We start from the raw sequence: 25,839 nt of genomic DNA, 5'->3' as shown, positions 1-25,839 counted from the left end.
TTGAACATATGGGGTCCAATTATTGACTCTCAAAGTGTATTCAAATGTTTGATTATATCCTGTAGTGATGCAAGCCTGTACACTTTTTTATTTTTACTTTTACATTTTACTCTTTACTTGTACCCTTGTAATACCTGACGATGTTGCATTTTGGGAATTGCTTTGAACCAAATCATACTAGACATGTATGCCTGGCAGTTTGTTGTTTGTTAGTTCGTTTGTTTGTTTGTCTTGTGTATAAAATAAAATTAAAAAATGACCTGTGAACTCAGTATGCTTGTGAAAGGAGTGGAGGGTAGCTGGTCTGTCCTACCTTGTCAGAGAGGTTCTGGAAGTTGTCAGACATGCAGAACAGACGGCTGCCAAACAGTTTAGGGGAGCTTGGGAAGCCGTAATGCACGACACACGTAGCATCCCTGATGCCCAGGGCCTTCAGACACTCATTGGTGGTGACTGGAATACAGGGGAAATACAGGGAGACATTTGTTGAATGTTATCAATAATATGAAATTGACAAGATTTAAATGTCAAATAATTAATTGATTTAATTTACCCAGAATGACATGAGTGCCAAGTCCAATGTCCTTCCTCCACTGCTCAATCACAAAGTCAAACTGGTATGTTAAACCCTCATGAGCTTTCAGGGAGAATGCAGATGTGCTGGTCACACCCTGAATGACAGATACAAGGAGGGAAGATCAAATAGATGTAGTTAAAAACATGTATTAATGTTTGGTGACAGTGTTATGTAGGAGAAATTGTCCAAAAGAGTTATTCTGTGATATTGTTATTATTTTATACTACAGTTGTATGAGTCGAGAAATGTGTTGACCAAATGTGACAATATGAAAAATCCAATAAAATACAGATTATATAAAAATAAAAAAAACATGTATTAATTAATGACCAATTATTATTTATGTATTTATTATACTTCTACAGTACTTTTTCTCCAAGATAGTGATTTATATTTTGCATGACAAGATACACGTTTACAAAGGTAAATGCTAAACTAAAATGGCACAAACTAATTGTTACAATATTCAGGAGACGTGTAGACATCGGCACAGTGAGCAGACATACGAAATGGCACAACAATCACTGGTCAAATGGCTAAAAAAAATGCCTTTTCAATGGTAGGCATAACAAAGCCATAACTAGGCAACTGGTGATACATCAATAACAACAATGGTCTTTTGGTTCTTCCACTACCCCTGCAAAAGACAGTCTCCCAATATAAGGTTGCAAAAATGAAAAAACCCTCTTCACACAGGAGAGTGTTGTACCTTAAAGACATGCTCGACATCCTCTGCAGAGTTAGCGATAATGAGGGTCTTCTGGACCACCTCAGGGTTGAAGTCTAACGAACCAAGCAGCACTGAGATCTTTGTGCATTCCAGACACAACAGGATCATCTGTGGGGAGAAAGATGAGGGAAACATAATCTCAAGTGATTGAAGACTGTAAGATTTAACCAGGAATAGCAGATTTTTGGGGGGATCTGTACACCAATTGATTATGCCAAATAAAGTCTGTTTATGACAACACTAGGACACATGGGGTTTGATAGTTGTACCCAACTGTCTTGTGGAGACCCTCTACCCCCATAACCCTTTGATACCAGGACCCAGTTTGCCTTGCATGAAATGAAACTGTGATTAGGACTTCCCAAGGGATAACATGTCTGTCTTTTTTGTACAGATATAGGCAGTTAATACCCACATGTGTTTTAATTCAGCCTTTGAGCCACAAAAACATTATTTTACACGAAGGCCTAAGCATAAATGTGTGATTTATAGTCCTTAACACCCGATGTTGCGCATAGGCAACATTAGCATTTCAAGTGGTTATACCTTTGACAAAACATTTAACACTAGAACAGCCGTGAGGTGTTAAACAGCACCAGTGAGTACAAAAAAAATTCTACCTTTGCACTCGATCACATTTCAGGACCCTCCTTTCATGACTTTTCCTAGATATGTGCGTTCTACCACCCAGCATTTTTACATTTTCAAAAGCGAGTTAGTATAAAGCGTTTTAGCAGTATTTCTGTGTGTGTCTGTGTATTTGTGGCTGCCATCTTTTTCTCCAAGCCTGCAATTCTCTTTTATATCAGCAGAGGTAGCAAGGGGGCACACACTGTGCTCAAATTCAGGCTTCAGTGCTGAATGAGACACAGTGCATAAGACTGATATTTGTGTTTATATATAGGCTACAATAACAATCAAAATAAGATATGTATATGTGCAGACAGTTATGAAAATGATAAACTGTACAGTATGTCTCCCAATCAATGTTCGTTCAGACAATACAACCAAAGGCGTAAAAATACTGATGTTCTCATAATGTAATTATAGATATAGCTAAATTAGACTGTAGACTGCTATGGAGGTATATTGAAACCAATATATAGATTATATATATAGATTATATATACAACCTGATTGGATTAAATAAGATTCTGTTGTGATTGTGTTGACATTGTTGTGATTGCAAAATAAATCTTGGTTATGTAATGTGTAAAGAACATGACACGAATGCCTATTATGATGATATGCAAAAGGGACAATCTGTGTCTATGAATCTTGAACAATCACCGGTTGAATATGCTAATATAGGAACAGTGCCTAAAACCCCACTTCAAAAGGTTGTTATTCAAAGGCAGCATCCAAAGCCTACTAACACATTGCACAGTAAAAGAGAACATGATCAAATGTCAACAATGAATAATCAGTCAACAATGGATAATCTTATCAATCAAGACACCATGTCCAATGTAGAGCAAAAACATGACATCGCTGATATCCTTCTTACTCAGCAGAAACTTGCTTGAGAGCCGTGTTTGAAACCCGCTTGGCTCCCCTTGGGAGGTGTGGGGGATGGAAATCCTTTGTTTGGCTGATTACCTTCCCCCAAGATTACCATCCCCCATGCTTCAACCATTACATCAAGTGAATGGAACTGACTTTAGAAACGAGTTATTCTGGTTTATTTACGAGGACCACAGGAAAGGCCAAGGATTTCCACTTACACATGTGTGAGGAAACGTAACAGCGTTTTGTTACAGAACTGTTCGCAAATGTTCCATTTGTTCATTTGCTTTATTGAGGTGACTCTGCGAAATGACAATAACTAAACAAGTCCTGACAACAAAAATATATGTATAATATTGTATATAATGTTTTTTCTGTATATCACTGTAGACCACAGTCTCACTCACATATACACAACACAACACTGTTGTGTATAATACAGTTTTCTCAGTCGCTTTGGTGCATTTCTCACATCACTATTAACATTTGCACAACAGTTGTCAGTGTCATCAAAATGAAAAGTCCTGACACCATTGTTTATGAACAAGATAGTCAAATGGCTTTGTCATGTTTTCATTATGACAGTTCACTCTGTAAGTGTTTTCCAATGCAAAAAAGTCAGATCTTGGTGACACTACCTGAAAATGCTCAAGACAGTACTATACACTATTTGCACGGCCATATGAAATCTACAGTGGGTTACACATTACTGTATTTAGTGAGGTAAATAAGTACAAGACGCTGAATAGTTATGTTTCACATTTTTACTGCATATGCTCTTTGCAATTCAAATGTGTTCACAGCATTGTGCAAAAGAAAAATACAAACTTATTTACAACAAACATAAGAAACACCCTTTGGGTATAGCTGTGCACAACTGTAAACAATATTGCAGTACTTATTGGACATACAACATACACAGTACTGTAAATTATTCATTCGCATCCAGACGTTCCTGTCTGTCTGGCCACATATTTTCATCAACATCACAGCGAATATCATCCCTGGCAATGCAGCGAGGAAAGTACCTCCTTGAGTGGCGAATCCACCCTCTGCAGGACTGTGCTGTGATGTCATCACATGCAGCATCCATGGCCGCTAGCAAGGCCATTTAGACCCCTCTCATTCTCAGGGATTATGTCCCTGTAAAGAGTGTCTTAAAAAGTCAGCAGATGTTGTGTGTTGTATGGACCAAGACAGGGTATATGGGTGAGGACGCCGTTTTCTGAGACGGCTGCACACATGGTAATATTCCCTCCTCGTTGGCCTGGGACATCAGTGGCTCTCTGTCCAATCCGATTTCTGCCACGCCTTCTACCTTTTGCCAGATTGAAACTCACCTCATCAAGATATATGAATGTGTGCAGCGGTTCCCTGGCGTCCAGCTCCAGTACATGCTTTATCCCAGAATAGAGAGAGAGAGAAACTATAACAACTTTTCCTGTGTAACATAATGCATTTTGGACAACATATTGTACAGTATGAACTGTCATGTAACCAGTTTACAGCACTGAACATTAGAGTATGCATAGAACACATAAATGTTTTACCTGTACATACTGGTGACGGATCTCCTTCACTCTGTCACTGTTCCGTTCAAATGGCACATTATACAGTTGTTTCATGCTCATTTCATTTCTCCTAAGCACTCTGTCAATTGTAGAGATTGAAACAGATTCAATATTGCCAAAGATATTGTCATCCTCTATAACAGCGCTCTGGAATCTGCAATCACCATTGCACAAATGGCTTCCTCTTGTTGCGGAGTAAAAATGGGCCCTCTTCCACCTCTGTGAGGTTGTCTTGCAATCCTATGTGGTGCAGAGTAAAATTAGAGTAATGTACAGTAAACATGAGATATACTGCTTTAACCCATATTACTGTAATGTACAATAACAGTGCTTCCCACTTGTAAAATGCTGCAGTACAGTACCATACTGTAAATATGGCAAATATTTACTGTAACACTACTTTACACTACAATACAGTAAATATGTGCTGCAGTTAATCTGTAAATCTAAATGTAAAATGTAAAAAGTGACTACAAGTTCTTGTCCCACTGTAAGCTTCATGTATGACACAATGACAGTAGTGCAGTGCAGATAGTTTAGTGCTGAATTACTGTCCAATATACACACCTGTTCTCCCGACAAATGTTATGAATTAAAGTGAAAACGCAGGGTGCGTTCGTAAATTCGCTATGAGAGCGCCGGAGCGCACACCGGGTTCAACGTCATAAAGGGACCAGGTAATTTGATTGGACAAGAGGCATTCCATGGGTGCTGACCAGATTTCCAGGGCGAATTTACGAACGCATGTTAGCGAATTCGACGACGAAAATCGTCAGAGGAGATATACGGGTTATTTTGATAAACTGGACACATTTTGGGAATATATATTGGTACTTTCTCACCTGAAAACATATTAAAACTTCATAAAATGACATGGTAACACTTGTAAAGGCAAAATTACAGCTTTTTTTTTTTTTTTTTTTAATGGAGGATTCAAATCGCCTTCTGCTTGCCGGTGCGAAATGCATTCTGGGAAAAAGGAGTGGGAGCCTGGCAGACGGCCTTGTGTGACATCGCCCTCCAGCGATCTTTGTGCGTCAGTACACTCTTCTCTATGTTAAACTATCATAGTGCTGAAAAACACCTCATCGCGATTGAATAAGGTCGCGATCCGCCGCGTTCGTAGTGTTAAATAATAAAAAATGTATACGGGCAACTCTATGAGCATTTTGCATCCATTGAATTTCACAAACGCACTCTTTTGTGTTTACAGACTTGCGATGTCCACCATTTTTCAGAGAAAACTTGATGTAATCATAACAATCGGCCACAAAAAGGTGGTAGAACATTTTATTAGGATCTCTTGCTCAAGAAAATAATTTACTTTTGTGAATTGATCGTGTACAGACATGTCATCAAGTGTTTAAAGTAGGGCTGTCAATGTTAACGTGTTAACACTCCCGATTAATCCGTAAACTTTAGAAAAATGTAACGCAAATTAATCATACTTCATATTACCAAATTCTACTAAGATGCGTAGCATCGATCCTGCTACCTCGCGCATGCTAAGCGAGCGCTCTACCATTCCTCTCACAAGGCCAAAGTGATCTCAAGAGCAAAAGGTATACTTTAACCTGTGTCCTTCTTAGTTTATGTAGGAGCTATAAAAGAAAAAAAAAAATACTGTATTCTGTGATAGCAATTCGAGAATGAAAATAACAGTGATGGGTTTGAAGAAAAAAACTGTCTGAAAGCAAGAAGCAGACTTCTTCTAGTCTTCGGAGACTACGTCTCCGCTTGCTGGAGTACTAAAAGTCGGAACAGCGCCACAAAACGAACTAGTGGTCGAAGACATAAGAGTTTCAGAGTAACTCTTCCCGACTCCGGAGGTCCCTGGTTCGAGACCGGGCGGGAACAACGTTTTTTCCTTTCACGTCTGAGGCGGAGCAGTTACTTACGATAGGGCTTGAGTCAACCGACTAGAATTCAGGCGAGAACAGACGGGTGCAGTCTGAGGTTTGGCAGTTAAGTGCAATTCTGACTGCATAGCTTGAGACTCTTTTACTCTGCACATTTAAGAGATTCTAATCTTATTTAGAAATCATAAAAACTAAGAAATGTTATAATAAAGTAAAACAAATAACAGATTCCTCTAACTAGTATGCCATGCAGTTGTTTTTGTTTTATGCTTTATCTCCCCCAAAAAATACAAGTAAATACTAGTATTTTAAACATGTGATTAATCACAGCCTATTATTGTGATTAACTTGATTAAAATGTTTAATCGATTGACAGCATTAGTTTAAAGACAAGGTTGCCTATACAGGGTATATACAGGAATCTTGAGGTTAATTTCAATACCTTTCTAAGACTTTTTAAAGACCGTGTCAATATCCAGACCTCACCGCCACTTGGAGCTGTAACCGTTTACATCAGTGACACCTTTAACTTAACAGTTTTAGTTGTAATAGACACTAGACCACTATCATACAACACCATTTCCGGTTCATCATTGTTTTTTAATAGAACTAATAAATTCCCAAACTTTTACTAAAAGTTTTTAGGACTCAAACTCTTTGGACAGAGTCTAATTCAGAAAAATATCTACAAGATTCAAGACCTCATAAAATCGTGATAAGACTTAATACTTATTAAGGGTCTTGATTTTCCCAAAATTGATTTATCATATTTTAATACTTTTCAAGACACCGCGGATACCCTGCTATATGCAACCTCAAAGGTTAAGCTGACCTGGTGCACGTTGCCGTAAAGTGCTGCCTCCTCGGTCACTGTGATGATGATGCAGGGGTTGATCATGTGGTCTGCCAGGAGCCCCACCATCTGGCTGCTCCAGCGTTTGCCCACGGCGATGATCTGCCTGGGGCAGGAAGCCCGCTCGCTTCTGTCGGTCACCTTCTGGAAGTGCTGCAGAATGGTGGCCATCTGAGAAGGAACAATGCAGTCAGAGAACACTCATGGGGAGATGGTGTTGGCAAGGCTAGTTTACTTGTACAGCACATTTCAACAGGGGCAATTCAAATAACTTTTCATATAGCATAAAAAAATACAGAACAAGGAGGAAAATAAATAGATACACATTTAACTATATAATAAGACAATGAATAAAAAGATATAGATAAGTGTTATTACTGCAACTGTAATCAAGCACTGCTTTTTGGTTATCTGGTATTGCCTTCAGACATTTTGAACCTGCTGGTTATTTTAGGCTTCAGTCATAAGCATAAAATGCCCTTCAAAAGGTACATAGAACATAATTGAATTAATGATTATGTTAATTGTAGTTATTGATCAATAGGAAAAATATATCATATATAATGATAACGTTTTTTGGGCATATCGCCCTGCCCTAGTTGACAGACAGTCCTCCACTGCATCAGGCGGTTGTTCCTCTTTAACTTAGTGAACTCCATTCTAAACATCATAAAATCATGTCTCTCTCTCTCTCTCTCTCTCTCTCTCTGACCTCGTCTGGGGCCTGTGAGTAGAGCAGATCCACCTCGTCCAGCACCAAGTGACACAGCCGCAGGAACATAAAGCAGTGGAAGGCCATCAGACGCACCAGGCTGAAGGGAGTGGTCACAACCATCTGGCCTGGAGACAGAAGGGTTAGGGAATGAGGGAATGACATATTCAAATATCCAACAATATACTATACAGTCAATTGTTGGAATTAGGTATTTTTGCTCTAGACCCAGGGTGCCCAATCTTTTTTGAACCAAGATCTACTTTTCAAGTAGCCACACACACACACACACACACACACACACACACACACACACACACACACACACTTCCCAGCCTGCATAGTAAACGCACAGGGGTTAATTGCCTTGCCACATGCAAGCGCCCTCCTGACCTTCCTATTGCAAGCCGGCCTCTCTAACCTCTAGGCTACCTCTCTAACCTCTAGGCTACCGGCCTCTCTAACCTCTAGGCTACCGTCACCCCCACCGCCGCCCCCCCCCAATGTTGTAATTCAACCCCCCCCCCCCCAAAACAATTTCTATGACTTCAACTAGAGCAAGTCTAATAGAGCCCCCGAGACAGTAGGCTTACAGTTCTTCTGGATCTTGATCGTCTTGGCTTCGTCCTTCCCTAGTCCCACCAGTGCAATCATGGGGTGAAGGGACTGGGCAGTCTGGCATTCCTCCAGCCGGTCAAACACAGTCTGGGCCTTCTCCCACCCCGGGCACAGGATCACTGCTATGGGCTGGGGGGGGGGACACCAGACGACAACAACAACAACACATGGGTATCTTCACTCACCACTTGATCGTTTTACTATGGATTTGTAGTAGTCCAGAAAACCACATCTAAAAATCAGCCTTCTGATAGCATGGAAAGTACTGGAGTTGGAACAATATTGTTCTATTGTACATATTTTAGCTAGTTTTAGGCTAGTCTGTTAATAACACAGACACTCCTACATTGACACTATGGAGACAGGCTTGAGCTTCCATCCTCCAGTCTGGTGTGTGTGTGTGTGTGTGCGTGTGTGTGTGCTGGGCTCACCCCGGTGTGTGAGGAGAGGGTGCTGTAGCCTGAGGACAGCTGCATGTGAGCCAGTAACGGGGGGAGGTAGGTGAGGGGCTCGTCTGCGCTGCGGGAGATGAGGACCGTGTCACAGCCCCAGGCGACTGCTGGCCAGCAATAGCTTTCAGCCACCGACGGCCTAGTGAACTTCTGTCTCACTAGGATCTGGAGAGAACACATATGACACATTCTAATGCTTTGGTCCTCATGTCGGGATCCGATGTAATGATCTGACTTTTCTTTCGAAAAATGTGAATACATTTCCGCGTTGTTGAAAATCAATGACACACACGTCGCTAGTCAACTAACACAGCTTGTTTTGTGAGCCTGCTAACAATGTAAAGTAGTGTTATAGTTAACTAGATAGCAGTGGAAATTACTCACCGGCAATCCATTGCCTTGCAGTATTTTGGCTTGACTAGCGAGTTTGTGTTGTGATTCTCAACAACGTTGAAATGTAGTGTTTCAAAAGAAAAGTCCGAACACTTTGATTGGTTGCCGACATGCGGACCAATGATCAGACTGTGTCACATATATTATACACATTCGTCACCACAACATCTGACTTAGACAACTGACAATCAATGAATGTGATTTCACATCTTCCAGATCACATGTAGAAACCCTCATTCAATATTTTTATTAATATCAAATTGTTACAGCCGTAGTGTGTTGCAGGGCTTAAAGTGGGAAAAAATCCTGTGCCTGAAACTTTTTCTTGGGGAGGGGGGTCACAGTTTGAGATATTGGGAGAGCGGGTACAGAAGACAGCTTCTTGTCTCAATGTTTAAATGCATTAATACTATTTTATAGTCAATACAAAATATATGTCTCAATGTTAAAATGCATTAATACTGTTTTATACTCAATACAAAATAAAATAATATATTTAGATGTCTTTAAAAGAACAAACTGATTAAATCACTTAAGGCCAAACTGATTGCATCACTTATCAAGCCACTATCACTATAACAATAGATCAATAGATCTACATCAAGTAGAATACTGATGACTAGTGACCAGTCAAGACCATTGGACTCCAGGATATCTTTGAGCTCCTGCATGAGGGCTGACGAGTTGGCGATGTTTACTTTCCTGCTGACTAGGTGTTGTGTTGTTACTTTGGCCAGATCCTAAAAAAATCGAACAAGGACATTGAGGATTTTGTCCATGTTAAGATTAGTAGCTTTGTCGATATTAATTGAAAACGTTGCTTTTTTAAGCTTTTCACACAGCCGTTTTTTCAATTCCGGGACAAAGGCCATGTGTGTTTAAATAGCTGGCGTGCTGATTGGAAACGGACAGCTTTGTCAGTGCATTTTTGTCTTCTGATAGCTTCTTGCACAAATCGACGAGTGGCTGAGCCATTGTGAAAGACAGATCATGTTCAGCTATAAACGCGCACACTCGGATCTTTTGCTCGCAAACACGGTCGGCCATTGAAGATGAAGTGGTAGGCTACCTGTAGCCGTCGCTCCCGGCAAGGTTGTTGTATGAGCAAGGTTTAAGAAACTTGGCTTCCATTTTAATAGACTCTTACTAAAGTTAGCGAGATAGCGGGCTGCTAAAAGCGAACGTCTCTACAAGCTAAAGGCCAATACACACAGCGTGCAATTTTTGTTGCACCACAACATTCGATTTTGAAGTTTGAATGGAAGTCTATGAGAAAATCTCATCCCAACGCATACGGCCCCGATTTTAATCGCACCGCGAAAATTCGATTCCATTCGTGGATGAATGGGACAAAGCACACGGCGTGCAAGTTTTGTCGCACTGTCAAATTTTGCAAATTTTGTAAAAGTTTGTGGTGCGACGGATTATTGCATCACAATGGGACAATTGGGAAAACTTCAACTGGTCTATCTAAATTAATTGAGTCACTCATAACGGGGAGAGAGACCACTGGAGCTAGCATCAAAACACTAGTCTATTAGGGTACTGTACTGTTATAAACTGTTTAATAACAGCTTCCAATACAAACGGAACCAAATTAATTGTAACAGTTGTTTGTTTCTACCTGGCCCTGGCTAACAAACAAAGAGGTGGCTAGCTGGCTAGCTAACATTTCGGAGCTAGCATCAAAACACTAGTCTATTACGTTACTGTACTCTTATAAACTGTTTAATAACAGTTTCCAATACAAACGGAAACAAATTAATTGTAACAGTAGTTTGAAAAACATTAGTGTAACATACATAATACATACATGCAATTTCAAAGTACAAATATAGTGTTGTCAGGGCTTGACATTAAGCTTTTTCAGTGAATTTATCTATAACTTTGCATACCTGCATTCTTATGAATATGTTGTTTTTGTTTTTGATGAAATACGTGCTTTAGGGAGGGTATTAAGTTATTTAACATGATGGCATGTATTACATGTGAATAAAATATTACTAAAAAAGTATTATCATTGTTGTTATTTGTATTTTGTACTGTGCAGCCAAAAAGGCTATCGTAAATCTTTTAGCAAGTAACGTTATTTATACTTATAATATATACTATACTACAGGTGCTGGTCATATAATTAGAATATCATCAAAAAGTTGATTTATTTCAGTAATTCCATTCAAAAAGTGAAACTTGTATAATGTATACTGTATATATTATATTAGTTTACTCAAAGATCTACGATAGCACGGGGTTGCCAGATTTCTAATCTAGCACGACTGAATGACCAGCCAAATTGTACACACGTTGTATAGACACTGTCCACTGAAAACCGGACATCTGGCAACCCAAAATTAATATTTACTCTACTGTACGTGTATGTAATTTACCGGTAACCTGAATGGATGAAATGGATGACGAAAAGCTCATAACTTGTCAACCAGTCAACCTGACATCTTCAATTGTGGATGGAGCAATCATCTATTTTAACGGTTTGACAGTCAAGGGCAATATATGAACATCACCATCAGCCAGCCACTACACCTAGCCCACAGCTGCCACTATACACATTACTAGATCTACGAATTACTGCATGCATGATTTATTTCCGTGTCATGCCACATAGCTACACGGCACATCTCACATACAAGACGCCTATATTACATAATAATAACAATCGAGCATGTAGGCACAATATTGTAGCGCGAACGCAGGAACATTCGCTGCCGTGTAGTGGTGAGCACCCGGTCTTGCTGACCGCCCCTTGTAGTGGAGTTGTGTGGTGTCCTATGGCCTCGTGTCGGCCCGTATGGTTATGCTGTGGCTCGATATGAGCGTGCTTCTATGTGTGGCTTTATGAGCGTGCTGTGGCTCCAATAGAGCGTGCCTTTTTTGTACACTGTTTGTAATGGTAATTAGGGAAACCAGCTCTAACTTATTGAACTATGCCGTCCTCCGAATCTATGTCCGGCTGATCATCGCCCATAATAATAAAGTGGCTTTTATAATACACCTTTCTGGCTGTGTGTTTTGTGCGCTCCCTCTCCTGACATTTTACCAATACCCCTAAATCAGGGGACCCACATATTTTATCACAATATGTCCAGTTGTATCTTGTAGAAATTGTGGAAGCAAGGCAAGCAATATTGGTAGAGCCTATTGTAATCAGCCTGCCTGGTCCGACTACGTAACAATAAAGTAACAATTGAGAATGGAATGTTGTGGTGCAACAAAATTGCATCGCACGCCGTGTGCATTGGGATGAGATTCTTTATGATTTTCTCATAGACTTCAATGGTGTGAGTTGAAAATGGAATTTTGCGGTGCAACAAAATCGCATCGCACGCCGTGTGCATTGCAATCGAATGTTGTGGTGCAACAAAAATTGCACGCCGTGTGCATTGGCCTTAACATTACACTCATTCAAACTTCTTAAGGCCCGCCCCACTACTCTGCCTCCGATTGGCTAGAAGTCGTTGGTTGGCTTGAGCAATGTGATACCATTGGTAGGCGGAACTGTCTCTTTGCTGAAGATGACTCTTTAAATTACGATTAGGGATGGACGGTTGAAACCGGATTATTTATTTTTTTTATTTTTTTTAGAAGAATAAAATAGAATAAGAATAAAACTGGAACATGTCACATATTTGTCGTGTGTGAAAATAAAAATGATACAGTCTGAATCTGCCGCACAATGAGTGAGAGGTTTGGTCAGTTGTGAAGAATAACTGAGGATTAATATCTAATTGGGATTATATTTAAGGGTAACGAATCACTCTATGGGAAAGATAGTTGCCTTCAGTTATTGGTAGATAGGAAAGGTTTTTTACAATTACTCGCTTACATTTAATAAGATCATTTTCGCTGCTCTCTGTAAAGCGCATTGGGTCACTTTTGTGAGAAATGCGCTATAGAAATAAAATGTGATTTGATTTGATATCAATCAATCAAACTTTATTTATGTTCTATAGCACACATCATGCATTGAATGTAACTCCAAGTGCAGTATTTACTAAACCACAATATAATAAAACAAGAGCTATACGGATCAAGAGTGTACTTTGTGCACAGCGCCACTGTGTGTCACAAGTTCACCTTCAGAGCGGGTGTTCAGCGCAGCAGGCAACATTGTAAGTCCGTTCCGAGCGCAGCTGAATCCTGAAAAGGTGAACATGCTCGTGTTTCTTGCGAAGAACCTCGATTAACGGACTATTTAATAGCCTTTAATAGCTTTTATGCTCATTTTTTGTTACTGCCAGTTTTTGTTATTTAGTTATTAGACATAGGTTGTGAATTAGAATTAGAATGAATGTGATCAGTGATATCTTTGCACAATTGTTTTACCTGCTTGCACTCAATTTGCACTCGTTTGTATTTATATTTATAGATGTTTTTGTTTACGTTTTCTATTCTATTGTATATTCTATGTTGCTCAAAGAATAAAACTGGAACATGTCACATGTTTGTCGTGTGTGAAAATAACAATGATACAGTCTGAATCTGCCGCGAAATGAGTGAGAGGTTTGGTCAGTTGTGAAGAATAACTGAGGATTAATATCTAATTGGGATTATATTTAAGGGTAACGAATCACTCTATGAGAAAGATAGTTGCCTTCAGTTATTGGTAGATAGGAAAGGTTTTTTACAATTACTCGCTTACATTTAATAAGATAATTTTCGCTGCTCTCTGTAAAGCGCATTGGGTCACTTTTGTGAGAAATGCGCTATAGAAATAAAATGTGATTTGATTTGATATCAATCAATCAATCAAACTTTATTTATGTTCTATAGCACAAATCATGCATTGAATGTAACTCCAAGTGCAGTATTTACTAAACCACAATATAATAAAACAAGAGCTATACGGATCAAGAGTGTTTGTGCACAGCGCCACTGTGTGTGAAGGCGCTACTGAAAGTGATGACAGAACGCATGTCTCAGAAGATACGCGGTCACTTAGTGACGCAAAGGTAGTTCTGTATTTATCTCTATCTGTATTAGTACATTTATTTTGAAAGCTCTATTTTGACAGCTCTACCATGGGCACTTTTATTTTGATGGGGCATTCTTTGTTGATTGACTTACGACAGTTCAGGACGAGTCAGTCTCGCGGCATGTGGTTTTTATGAAAAGCTTTAAGTATGTTCACTGCATAATTCTAAGTCTAATATTTCAGTGATTATTGAGCAGTATTCAAATATTTAAATACATTGAGCAGCAGCTGAAACTTTGTCTAAGAACCAAGATATTGAGAAAGCAGTTCATTCAATGAAGACGCTGTTCCAAGAGATGATCTTCCGTGCAGGCGTGCACCCTGGATCAGCGGAGCTGGTGTGTTAAGTGTTCATGTGTTTTCATGTATGGTGTAGCTTACAAAAGTCTGCCTTTCCACTTATATTTGTGAAACTAAGTAGCCTAAATGTGTTGCGACTGTGCTTACGGTGTTTTAATGGTGTTCGACACGAGTGTATTGTAGCAGTAGGGCTCAATTATTTGAAATTGGCGTTTTTTTGTTTGTTTTTTTTTTACCTTTTCGGTTAACCGGAAAACCGCGGTTTTAGACTTTGACGGTTTTTCGGTTTCAATAATTGGAAACCGTCCATCCCTAATTACGATGTAAAGAAATAGCATGTGATTTTATTTTATTTTATTGCTCAAAATTCCCCCGTGCCGCCGGAGAACTTTAAGCCCTGCAATATAGCAACATTCTTCAGGATTTCATGCACATTCTACAGCCAGAGACAGATTACATTACATTCTTGTAGCACCTGAAAATGAGAACCCCATATTGCTGCGAGAGACAGACAGACACCACAGTCACACAGAGTTCCCCAACCCTCCATAATGTTATTCATCTTTTTTCCTCCTCCCTCCACCCTTCCTCCATCCTTACGTTTGGTTCTTGCTCTGGAGCTCCTGTAGCTCCGCTCTGGGCTCCAGCTCCTGTTCAGCCTGATTTCTTTTCAGCTTCTCTAAACAATACTGCAACTGGTAGATTTGGGCTTCTATTAAGGGGGGGGGGACAATTAGAATGCAGGAAGCTCAGTATAAGTAGTAGCACCTGGAGATATAAAAGCAATTTTCATACAATAGCACAAATAAAATCAACCTGATGGATTGCTTAAATAGCAGAGAAATGCATACCTCTCTATGTGATAGTGGTGCTACTGTTAGCCAATTCTCTCTCCAGCTCATCCCTCATGTCTCTCTCCTGGGACAGCTGCCTCTGCAGCTTCCTCAGTCTGAACTGAGGAGTGTTCATCAGATCCTGCAAGGGAGAGCTGAAGAGCATAAAAGTATTTGCAAAAATGTCTGCAGTGTACAGTACATGGGTGATTTAATTCAGCAACACTAAATTCAAATGTAATTTGGCAATACCCATGCCTCGGAACAGGCAATGTACCTAGAGTCTGAGTTGCCGTTGTACCCATTTCAACACCCCCAAAATGACATGATCACAGTAAATGGAAAAGTATACCTGACTGAGGAGGAGGCCACAGTGTGGAGCTGCATGAACTGGACCCTCTGTTTGCGGTTGAAGACAGGCGACTCATCATCCGTGAAAGAGGAGGCACTAGACCCCCATCTACTAGCAAAGGCTGAAACATTTGAGAGAGAGAGAGATACTTGCTGTTATTTCAGAACTCTGTGCAGACCACTGCAGGGGCAGTGTTGTTGAATATGAATATGAAACACAGAAAAATGTTGTGACTTACTTTTCCTTTTCTTCAGATACTTCTCCAGATCACTGCTCACAGAGGCCGTTCTCGTCGTCCACAACAAAGCGAAGCATGGTGACAAGCTCAAGCTAAGGGATAAGGAATGAGCCACTTATGTATTTACAAATATAACTTATAAATGACATGCTACAGTATGGAACTGTCATTTAAAAACTGCTTTAAATGCTGTGGTTACTTAGGTCTACAATAATGAGGCCCTGTCCCCTACCTCAATGTTATGCCCCAGTGTGTGAAGGGTATAATGATCATTATACACAGCATGGTGGAGCAGCAGTAGAACCACCTGAGAAAACACAACAGGTATGATTGAGCACACAGGGTGACCCCACTAGTAGTAGCGATGCTCTAGTTCTGTCCAGTTCTGTCCGTGAGTGTGGATTACAATTCTGAAACTTGGTCTGTGTTTGGTCTGTGGTGGTTGATATTTCTCAGATGCATTAATATGCTTGCCTTGCTGTGGGATCATGTGATGTTATAAGGGATTGGGACAGTCAGATTGTGCCTGGAAAATCAATAACTGTCATTTATGCAGTGATAAAGCAGATACCTTTGATAGCTCCATCTCTAGGTTTACACCATTACTGAGATGTTCCCAGGAGACCATAGCTCCGTGGTCTGAACTGTACCTGCAGTCTCCTGAAAAATAGATAGAAGGAGAGACATGTGGAGAGTTATGAGGAAGACTGACGGAGAGAGGGAGCTGGCCATCTGGGGAAATTAAGTAAAAGACTACGGCCCAAATTACACTGGAAGCGTCAACCTCGCCTTACCTCAGCGGCGTGTGAGTTTCATTTAGGCGCCCATGCTAATGGGCTAGAGCTCTCACGTGCACCTCATGCTGGCTTCTCCGACTCGCTTGCTATAGAGTCAGAGTCTGGCCTATTTTTCACGTGTGAGGCCGACGTGAAAATTATCTTAACCAGCAACATAGACTACAGTTTCAATGTCTACATCTAAATATGTCTAACTTTTTTTTAAATCAATACTTCCGCTATCTGTTTCAAAGCAGAAACCCCAGGTAGACTATAATCATATTATGTTAATAAGTTAAAAGAACATCATGCACCATGAAGGGCAGTATTTTTCCAGTGATTTCTCCCTCTCTCTCTTTGTTCGGTAGTTTGGTTATTCTCTTGCCACGGCAACATTGTGACGGTATACATTTCCATCTTGCTTATGTTGAGATCGAAGTCGCATGAAATGACATGTCGTTGGCACGATCGCAAAATATTAAAACCAATAACATTCCTGTGGAAATGGACATGCTCTGAATAATTTGTCCACTACTCTTTCTACCGTTCTCTCTCTTGCTCACACACACACATACACACTTTCTCTTTGCTTCTCTCTGTGTTTCCCTGTCTGTGTGTGCATGACTGCGTTTTGCTTATAACCATTGCACTTTTTGAATCGCTCATTAAGGATGGATGACAGTAGAGACTGAACCCAGAACTATTCATAGTGAAATAGTTTGGACTATTGTAACGGTCTCCTTTCTGGTCTTCCGAAGAAAGCGATTGGCCAGCTGCAATGAGTCACAGCAAGAGTTTTAACCAAAACAAGCAGACAAGCTCATATAACTCCTATTTTAGAGACTCTACACTGGCTTCCTGTTAAGTTCAGGATAGATTTCAAGATCCTTCTGCTTGTTTATAAAGCTCTCACTGGCACAGCACCAGAATATCTGAAAGAGCTTTTGCTAGCATATCAGCCCAATAGAGCTCTCAGGTCTTCTGATGGTGGTTCTCTGTGTACCACATGTACAAAAGAAGAGATTTGGTCAATCTGAATGTACAAAGATAGGCCTGGCTGTAGCAGCTACGCATTAGAGGCGTAACAAAAAACATGGGCAGTAGGGAAGACAGAAAGTTCTGCAAAATTCTGCCACGCACACACAGCTAACGCAGCCAGTGTAATTTGGGCATAACAAGGTGCAAGGCATTTGTATTTTGAGTGGACAATCTAACCAGACAGATTAACCTAAACTGATTCTCTTATCCTTGAAAAGTAGTTAGATAAGTAGTCAATTGCACTTGGAAAAGACTGCAAAATGAAGCTTAACTGATTAAGTTAAGGCAACGTATTTAGAAGTGTGCCCCACCTTGAAGGAAGTCAGAGAGCAAGCTCAACCGCGCCTGAATGGGCTGGTCCAGGCAGGACTGAGGGGTCTCCACTCCCTTCCTGTTAGGGAGAAAGCTATCAATAAAGACAAGCACAACACACAAGATCATCTGCACAAAAAGACCCAGATACATGGCTGACTGCTGTGCAGATACATCAGAGAGAATGGAAGCCACACACATCCCCCCAAAAACACACATACTGTGTAGAAATGTCTACCCTACACATAGGGTGCAGAAACTTGGGCACCCCTGGTTTTAATGTCTGTTACAATTAATCTCCAAGTGATTGAAAGCAAACCTGAAAGTTAAACATGACACCTTTCCGCACATTTTAAAGAAAGGTTTCTTTTTATTTCAATGTTTTGTTTTTCTCATTTCTCATTTTTTAAAAAGGAAAAGGGCCCTGTGCAAAGGTTTGGGAACCCTTTTGGATTATTCTTTGTTACCTTTTGAGAAGATGATTACTAAGGCCCAGACCAAGGTGATTCAGTCGTTAGGGCTTCAATGAGTCAGGTGAATATAATTCCAGGGTTGAACTATATATTCTGAAGTAACTCCATGCCTTCTAAAGCCTGACTGTGGTGGCTGTTGTGTCTGGAGTTAAAAACCATGGGTTCCTCTTAACAGTTGTCCAAGGATATCAGAATGAAGAGACAGTTCACTTCCACCATCAAGGAGAAGGCTACAAAAAACTCTCGCAACGTTTCAAACTACCCATTTCCACTGTCAGAAACATCATGAGAAAATGGAAAATAAATGGAACAATTGAAGTCACGGCAAGATTTGGAAGACCAAGAAAAATGTCAAATAGAATGGCCCGAGATCTGGTGAGAAATGCTCAGAAGAGCCCACAGATCACTGCAAAAGATCTGCAAAAAACAGTAGCAGACACCGGTCTAGTTGTTCACAGGACAACAGTACAGCGTACCTTAAACAACAAAGACCTACATGGCAGAGTTGACAGAAAGAAGCCTTTCCTACGACCTCAACACAAAATGAAGCGTCTGAAGTATGCAAAAGAAAACCTTGAGAAACCTGAAGCCTATTGGAACAATGTGCTTTGAACTGACAAAACCAAAATTGAACTTTTTGGCCACAACCAAAGAAGGTATGTTTGGAGAAAAGGGTGAAGCATTTGTAGAGAAGAACAGAAAGACTCTTAGCTGGCTACAGGAAGCATTTGCAAGCTGTTATAGTTGCCAGAGGAGGAGTTACAAAGTACTAGCTGACAGGGTTCCCAAACTTTTGCACACAGCCTTTTTCCTTGTTTTATTATTTTGAAATTGTAAAAAGACAAATCTAAATTAATCTTGCTTCAAAATGTGATGAAATGTGTCATGTTTACCATTTAGAGCTTAGGTTTGCTTCTTTTTACTTAGGTATTAATTGTAAAAGGCATTTTGACTAGGGGTGGCCACATTTTTGCACCCCACTGTAGGAATTTAATGTAAAATATAACCAAGCACATTCGCTTTACTCACAAGTTATGCATTAATCTCAGCAACAACAAGCCATCTTGTAACTGATTGATTTGTAGCAATGGTTGGTCCAATGTCAAGCTGTTGATCTGGAGATGAGAAAAAGGTTTGAGTCTGCATGAACAATTATCAATATCAACTACTAGAGCTTGCTAGCTATGGCCTGTGCCATGTCATATCAAATAGTAAGCTACAGAATTGAGCCTAACTTCTTACTTACCCACTCCAACAGGACCAACACTTTGTCTTCGTCTAGTTCCATGTTCACGACTATCGTCCATTACCAGGCTAAATGGGGAAACATGTCAACACAACAGCAAAAAAGAACAACATGTCAGTCCTGATACACACTTTCCAAGTGCAGATAACTAGCTCCGTATTATCTCGCAACAACATTTTAAATACTAGCTAGCTACTTTAGTAGGCTAATAGAATAACAATAACACAAAGTATGTAGCTAGCTACCAATGACCTAGTTAGACGAATAATGATTTGTAAATGAAAATTCTAATGTAGCTAGTTAGGAATCACATACATTGGCTTTACATAGAGCGTTACGACTTTTTACGATACATTTGCCTCAAAATTGGAGCCAGCTTGCTACTTACTTGCGACGTCATCCGTGTTACCACTAATACTATAATATATATTACATACAGACACCACCTCCACTTACATACATACACCTCCTCCGCAGACATGCAGACACCTCCTCCACTTGCATACATACACACACTCACACACTACAAAATCGAATACTCTGTGTCCAACTGGAGTCCACAAGCTCACCGCTGACGTTGATAGGGAGGTTCAGGGCTGCTGCCGTGACGATGGACGCACAAACAGTGGCGGCAGCTCCCATGTCAGCCCTCATGGCGTCCATCCCCGAGGGCGGCTTCAGAGAGATCCCACAGCTGCCACCAGAGAGCAGAGAGAAAGGGAGAGAGAGGGTGGACAAGGTATGAGTGAGTGCCTGAAAGGTGATGTCTGTTGTGGTGGAGGTGGTGGTAGGGTGAAGATGATGGCGGTGGTGAAGAAGGAGGTGTGTGTGTTTTACCTGTCGAAGGTGACACCCTTGCCCACCAGCAGCAGTGGAGTGTGTGCTGTTGGGGCAGCTGTTGTAATGCACCTCCAGGAAGACAGGAGGCTCCTCTGAGCCTTTAGGACACACTTAGGAACGCCCCCGTTTTCTGCTCCTCGATCCACTCCAGAGGCCTGGGAGAGGGGCGTTACAAGTTTGCTCACACACACAAAGGTTGGTCAACACACACACACGCACACACACAAACAGAGACGCGTACACACACACACTCACACCTTTTATGGACGGTGACCCAGCCATGACACCACCCTCCAACCCCAACACCCTCCAGCCAGCCATGACACCACCACCCTCCAACCAGCCACAACACCACTACCACCCTCCACCCAGCCACAACACCACCAACCTCCACCCTAAAACACTAAACCCTCCACCCAGCCATGACACCACCACCCTCCACCCAGCCATGACACCACCCTCCACCCTAACACACTCAACCCTTCACCCAATGACCTAGCCATAACACAACCACCCTCCAACCCAAACACCCTCCACCCAGCCATGACACCACCACCCTCCACCCAGCCACAACAACACCACCACCCTCCACCCTAACACACTCCACCCAGCCATAACACCACCCTCCAACCCCACCACCCTCGACCCAGCCATGACACCATCACCCTCCAACCCCAACACCCTCCACCCAGCAATGACACTACCACCCTCCACCCAGCCACGACTCCACCAATCCTAAATAAAATGATTTATTGCCTTCGCTAAAAGTATATTTATTTACAAGTGTTTACAAATATTAGACACCACCACCCTCCCCCCAGCCACGAAACCACAACCCTCCACCTAACCACAACGCCACCACCCTCAATCCATCCATCCACCCAGCCATAACACCACCACCCTCCACCCAGCCACAACACCTCCACCCAGCCACAACAACACCACCACCCTCCCCCCAGCCACAAAACCACAACCCTCCACCTAACCACAACGCCACCACCCTCAATCCATCCATCCATCCAGCCACAACACCAACCTCCACCCATTCACAACCACAACACCACCACCCTCCAACCTCGACCCAGCCATGACACCACCACCCTCCAACCCCAACACCCAGCACCCTCCACCAAGCCATGACACCACCACCCTCCACCCAACCATGACAACACCACACTCCACCCAGCAATGACACTACCACCCTCCACCCAGCCACGACACCACCAATCCTAAATAAAAGGCTTATTGCCTTCGCGAAAAGTATATTTACAAGTGTTTACAAATATTAGACACCACCACCCTCCCCCCAGCCACGAAACCACAACCCTCCACCCAACCACAATGCCACCACCTTCCATCCACCCAGCCACAACACTATCACCCTCCACCCAGCCACGAAACCACCACCCTCCACCCAGCCACAACACTACCACCCTCCACCCAGCCACAACATCACCATCCTCCACCCATTCACAACCACAACACCACCACCCTCAACACCACCACCCTCCAACCCCACCACCCTCGACCCAGCCATGACACCACCACCCTCCAACCCCAACACCCAGCACCCTCCACCAAGCCATGACACCACCACCCTCCACCCAACCATGACAACACCACACTCCACCCAGCAATGACACTACCACCCTCCACCCAGCCACGACACCACCAATCCTAAATAAAAGGCTTTATTGCCTTCGCGAAAAGTATATTTACAAGTGTTTACAAATATTAGACACCACCACCCTCCCCCCAGCCACGAAACCACAACCCTCCACCCAACCACAATGCCACCACCTTCCATCCACCCAGCCACAACACCACCACCCTCCACCCAGCCACGAAACCACCACCCTCCACCCAGCCACAAAACCACCACCCTCCACCCAGCCACAACACCACCACCCTCCAGCCACAACATCACCACCCTCCCCTCAGCCACAACACCACCACCCTCCCCTCAGCCACGAAACCACCATCCTCCCCTCAGCCACGAAACCACCATCCTCCCCTCAGCCACGAAACCACCATCCTCCCCTCAGCCACGAAACCACCATCCTCCCCTCAGCCACGAAACCACCACCCTCCCCTCAGCCACGAAACCACCATCCTCCCCTCAGCCACGAAACCACCATCCTCCCCTCAGCCACGAAACCACCATCCTCCCCTCAGCCACGAAACCACCATCCTCCCCTCAGCCACGAAACCACCACCACCCTCCATCCATCCACCCAACCAACCTCCACCCAGCCACGACATCACCACCCTCCACCCTGCCACAACATCACCACCCTCCACCCAGCCACAACATCACCAACCTCCACCCAGCCATGACACCACCCTCTTACAAGTGTTTACAAATATTACTGACAACAGTCATATAACATTAACAATGACCCAAAAACAACTGGGGATTAACAAAGGGTAGGAGAAGGACCATGCGAACGGTGTCACAACAAAACACAGCCCTATTCTTCCCTACACCTCTGACCTACCTATATCACATACTAACTAACCTACCCGGAACCTAAACTACCTGCTACAGAACTACGGGGCGTGACACCCGCTCGCGTCTTACCTAATGTTTTTAGACAGCGGTTATCTACGTGATGTAATGTATACCCCAGGGTATCTTACCTAGCCCTTCTCCCGTGGGGAAGAAAAGAGAAAACAGGGATCCATCAACACACTAAACCCACAGCTATGAACAAAAGAAACAATTTCTGGTAACAGATTATAAACAAACTAGTCAAACAAAACACCACCCCTTCCCTCTCTCGCTACACATGACAAAACACACATTAAGTAGGAGATGATCTTCTGGGTTTGGATGACAACTGATTGAACACAGGTGAGGGCTGACGAGATAACGATGATGGACAGGACCCAATAACCAACAGGGGAGGAACCACATGCACACCACTTCACCTAGGGGGAGACAGACAGAATGAAAACAAAAACAGACACAGGACATAATACAATACATACAAGTCTGTAACACTTGCATACATACAGACACCACCTCCACTTACATACATACACCTCCTCCACTTACATACATACAGACACCACCTCCACTTACATACATACACCTCCTCCGCAGACATGCAGACATGCACACAGACATACAGACAGACATACAGTCATACAGACACCTCCTCCACTTGCATACATACACACACTCACACACTACAAAATCGAATACTCTGTCCAACTGGAGTCCACAAGCTCACCGCTGACGTTGATAGGGAGGTTCAGGGCTGCTGTCGTGACGATGGACGCACAAACAGTGGCGGCAGCTCCCATGTCAGCCCTCATGGCGTCCATCCCCGAGGGCGGCTTCAGAGAGATCCTACAGCTGCCACCAGAGAGCAGAGAGAAAGGGAGAGAGAGGGTGGACAAGGTATGAGTGAGTGCCTGAAAGGTGATGTCTGTTGTGGTGGAGGTGGTGGTAGGGTGAAGATGATGGCGGTGGTGAAGAAGGAGGTGTGTGTGTTTTACCTGTCGAAGGTGACACCCTTGCCCACCAGCAGCAGTGGAGTGTGTGCTGTTGGGGCAGCTGTTGTAATGCACCTCCAGGAAGACAGGGGGCTCCTCTGAGCCTTTAGGACACACTTAGGAACGCCCCTGTTTTCTGCTCCTCGATCCACTCCAGAGGCCTGGGAGAGGGGCGTTACAAGTTTGCTCACACACACAAAGGTTGGTCAACACACACACACACGCACACAAACAGAGACGCGTACACACACACACTCACACCTTTTATGGACGGTGACCCAGCCATGACACCACCCTCCAACCCCAACACCCTCCAGCCATCCATGACACCACCACCCTCCAACCAGCCACAACACCACCACCACCCTCCACCCAGCCACAACACCACCAACCTCCACCCTAAAACACTAAACCCTCCACCCAGCCATGACACCACCACCCTCCACCCAGCCATGACACCACCCTCCACCCTAACACACTCAACCCTTCACCCAACGACCTAGCCATAACACAACCACCCTCCAACCCAAACACCCTCCACCGAGCCATGACACCACCACCCTCCACCCAGCCATGACACCACCACCCTCCACCGAGCCACAACAACACCACCACCCTCCACCCTAACACACTCCACCCAGCCATAACACCACCCTCCAACCCCACCACCCTCGACCCAGCCATGACACCATCACCCTCCAACCCCAACACCCTCCACCCAGCAATGACACTACCACCCTCCACCCAGCCACGACTCCACCAATCCTAAATAAAATGATTTATTGCCTTCGCTAAAAGTATATTTATTTACAAGTGTTTACAAATATTAGACACCATCACCCTCCCCCCAGCCACGAAACCACAACCCTCCACCTAACCACAACGCCACCACCCTCAATCCATCCATCCACCCAGCCATAACACCACCACCCTCCACCCAGCCACAACACCTCCACCCAGCCACAACAACACCACCACCCTCCCCACAGCCACAAAACCACAACCCTCCACCTAACCACAACGCCACCACCCTCAATCCATCCATCCAGCCACAACACCACCAACCTCCACCCAGCCACAACACTACCACCCTCCACCCAGCCACAACATCACCATCCTCCACCCATTCACAACCACAACACCACCACCCTCAACACCACCACCCTCCAACCCCACCACCCTCGACCCAGCCATGACACCACCACCCTCGAACCCCCAGCACCCTCCACCAAGCCATGACACCACCACCCTCCACCCAACCATGACAACACCACACTCCACCCAGCAATGACACTACCACCCTCCACCCAGCCACGACACCACCAATCCTAAATAAAAGGCTTTATTGCCTTCGCGAAAAGTATATTTACAAGTGTTTACAAATATTAGACACCACCACCCTCCACCCAACCATGAAACCACCACCCTCCACCCAACCACAATGCCACCACCTTCCATCCACCCAGCCACAACACCACCACCCTCCACCCAGCCACGAAACCACCACCCTCCACCCAACCACAATGCCACCACCTTCCACCCAGCCACGAAACCACAGCCTTCCAGCCACAACACCACCACCCTCCCCTCAGCCACGAAACCACCATCCTCCCCTCAGCCACGAAACCACCATCCTCCCCTCAGCCACGAAACCACCATCCTCCCCTCA

The 25,839-nt window shown here is 43.3% G+C and overlaps 1 protein-coding gene across 1 annotated transcript in view; it reads right to left on the bottom strand.

Annotated features, from left to right (window-relative positions):
* The window catches only part of LOC308164328 (putative ATP-dependent RNA helicase TDRD12), a gene marked incomplete at both ends in the record, with an annotated part of 28,641 nt that extends 4,185 nt beyond the window's left edge, over positions 1-24,456 (bottom strand). Inside the window, 16 exons of the mRNA XM_080538446.1 lie at positions 314-453; positions 554-671; positions 1,287-1,415; positions 7,076-7,267; positions 7,809-7,936; positions 8,402-8,555; positions 8,858-9,043; positions 15,752-15,854; positions 16,217-16,291; positions 16,635-16,644; positions 20,399-20,523; positions 20,667-20,824; positions 23,593-23,600; positions 23,906-24,030; positions 24,174-24,331; positions 24,430-24,456. Of these exons, the coding sequence (XP_080394572.1) occupies positions 314-453; positions 554-671; positions 1,287-1,415; positions 7,076-7,267; positions 7,809-7,936; positions 8,402-8,555; positions 8,858-9,043; positions 15,752-15,854; positions 16,217-16,291; positions 16,635-16,644; positions 20,399-20,523; positions 20,667-20,824; positions 23,593-23,600; positions 23,906-24,030; positions 24,174-24,331; positions 24,430-24,456 (1,836 nt within the window). The remainder of the gene's footprint in view (positions 1-313; positions 454-553; positions 672-1,286; positions 1,416-7,075; positions 7,268-7,808; positions 7,937-8,401; positions 8,556-8,857; positions 9,044-15,751; positions 15,855-16,216; positions 16,292-16,634; positions 16,645-20,398; positions 20,524-20,666; positions 20,825-23,592; positions 23,601-23,905; positions 24,031-24,173; positions 24,332-24,429) is intronic.
* Between the last annotated feature and the right edge of the window lie 1,383 nt (positions 24,457-25,839).

The sequence above is a fragment of the Nansenia antarctica genome (genome assembly GCF_963989245.1).
Source record: "Nansenia antarctica genome assembly, chromosome: 8".
Taxonomy (NCBI): domain Eukaryota; kingdom Metazoa; phylum Chordata; class Actinopteri; order Argentiniformes; family Microstomatidae; genus Nansenia; species Nansenia antarctica.
The sequence above is the reverse complement of the archived record's forward strand: the minus strand, read 5'-3'. Positions and strand labels throughout refer to the sequence as shown.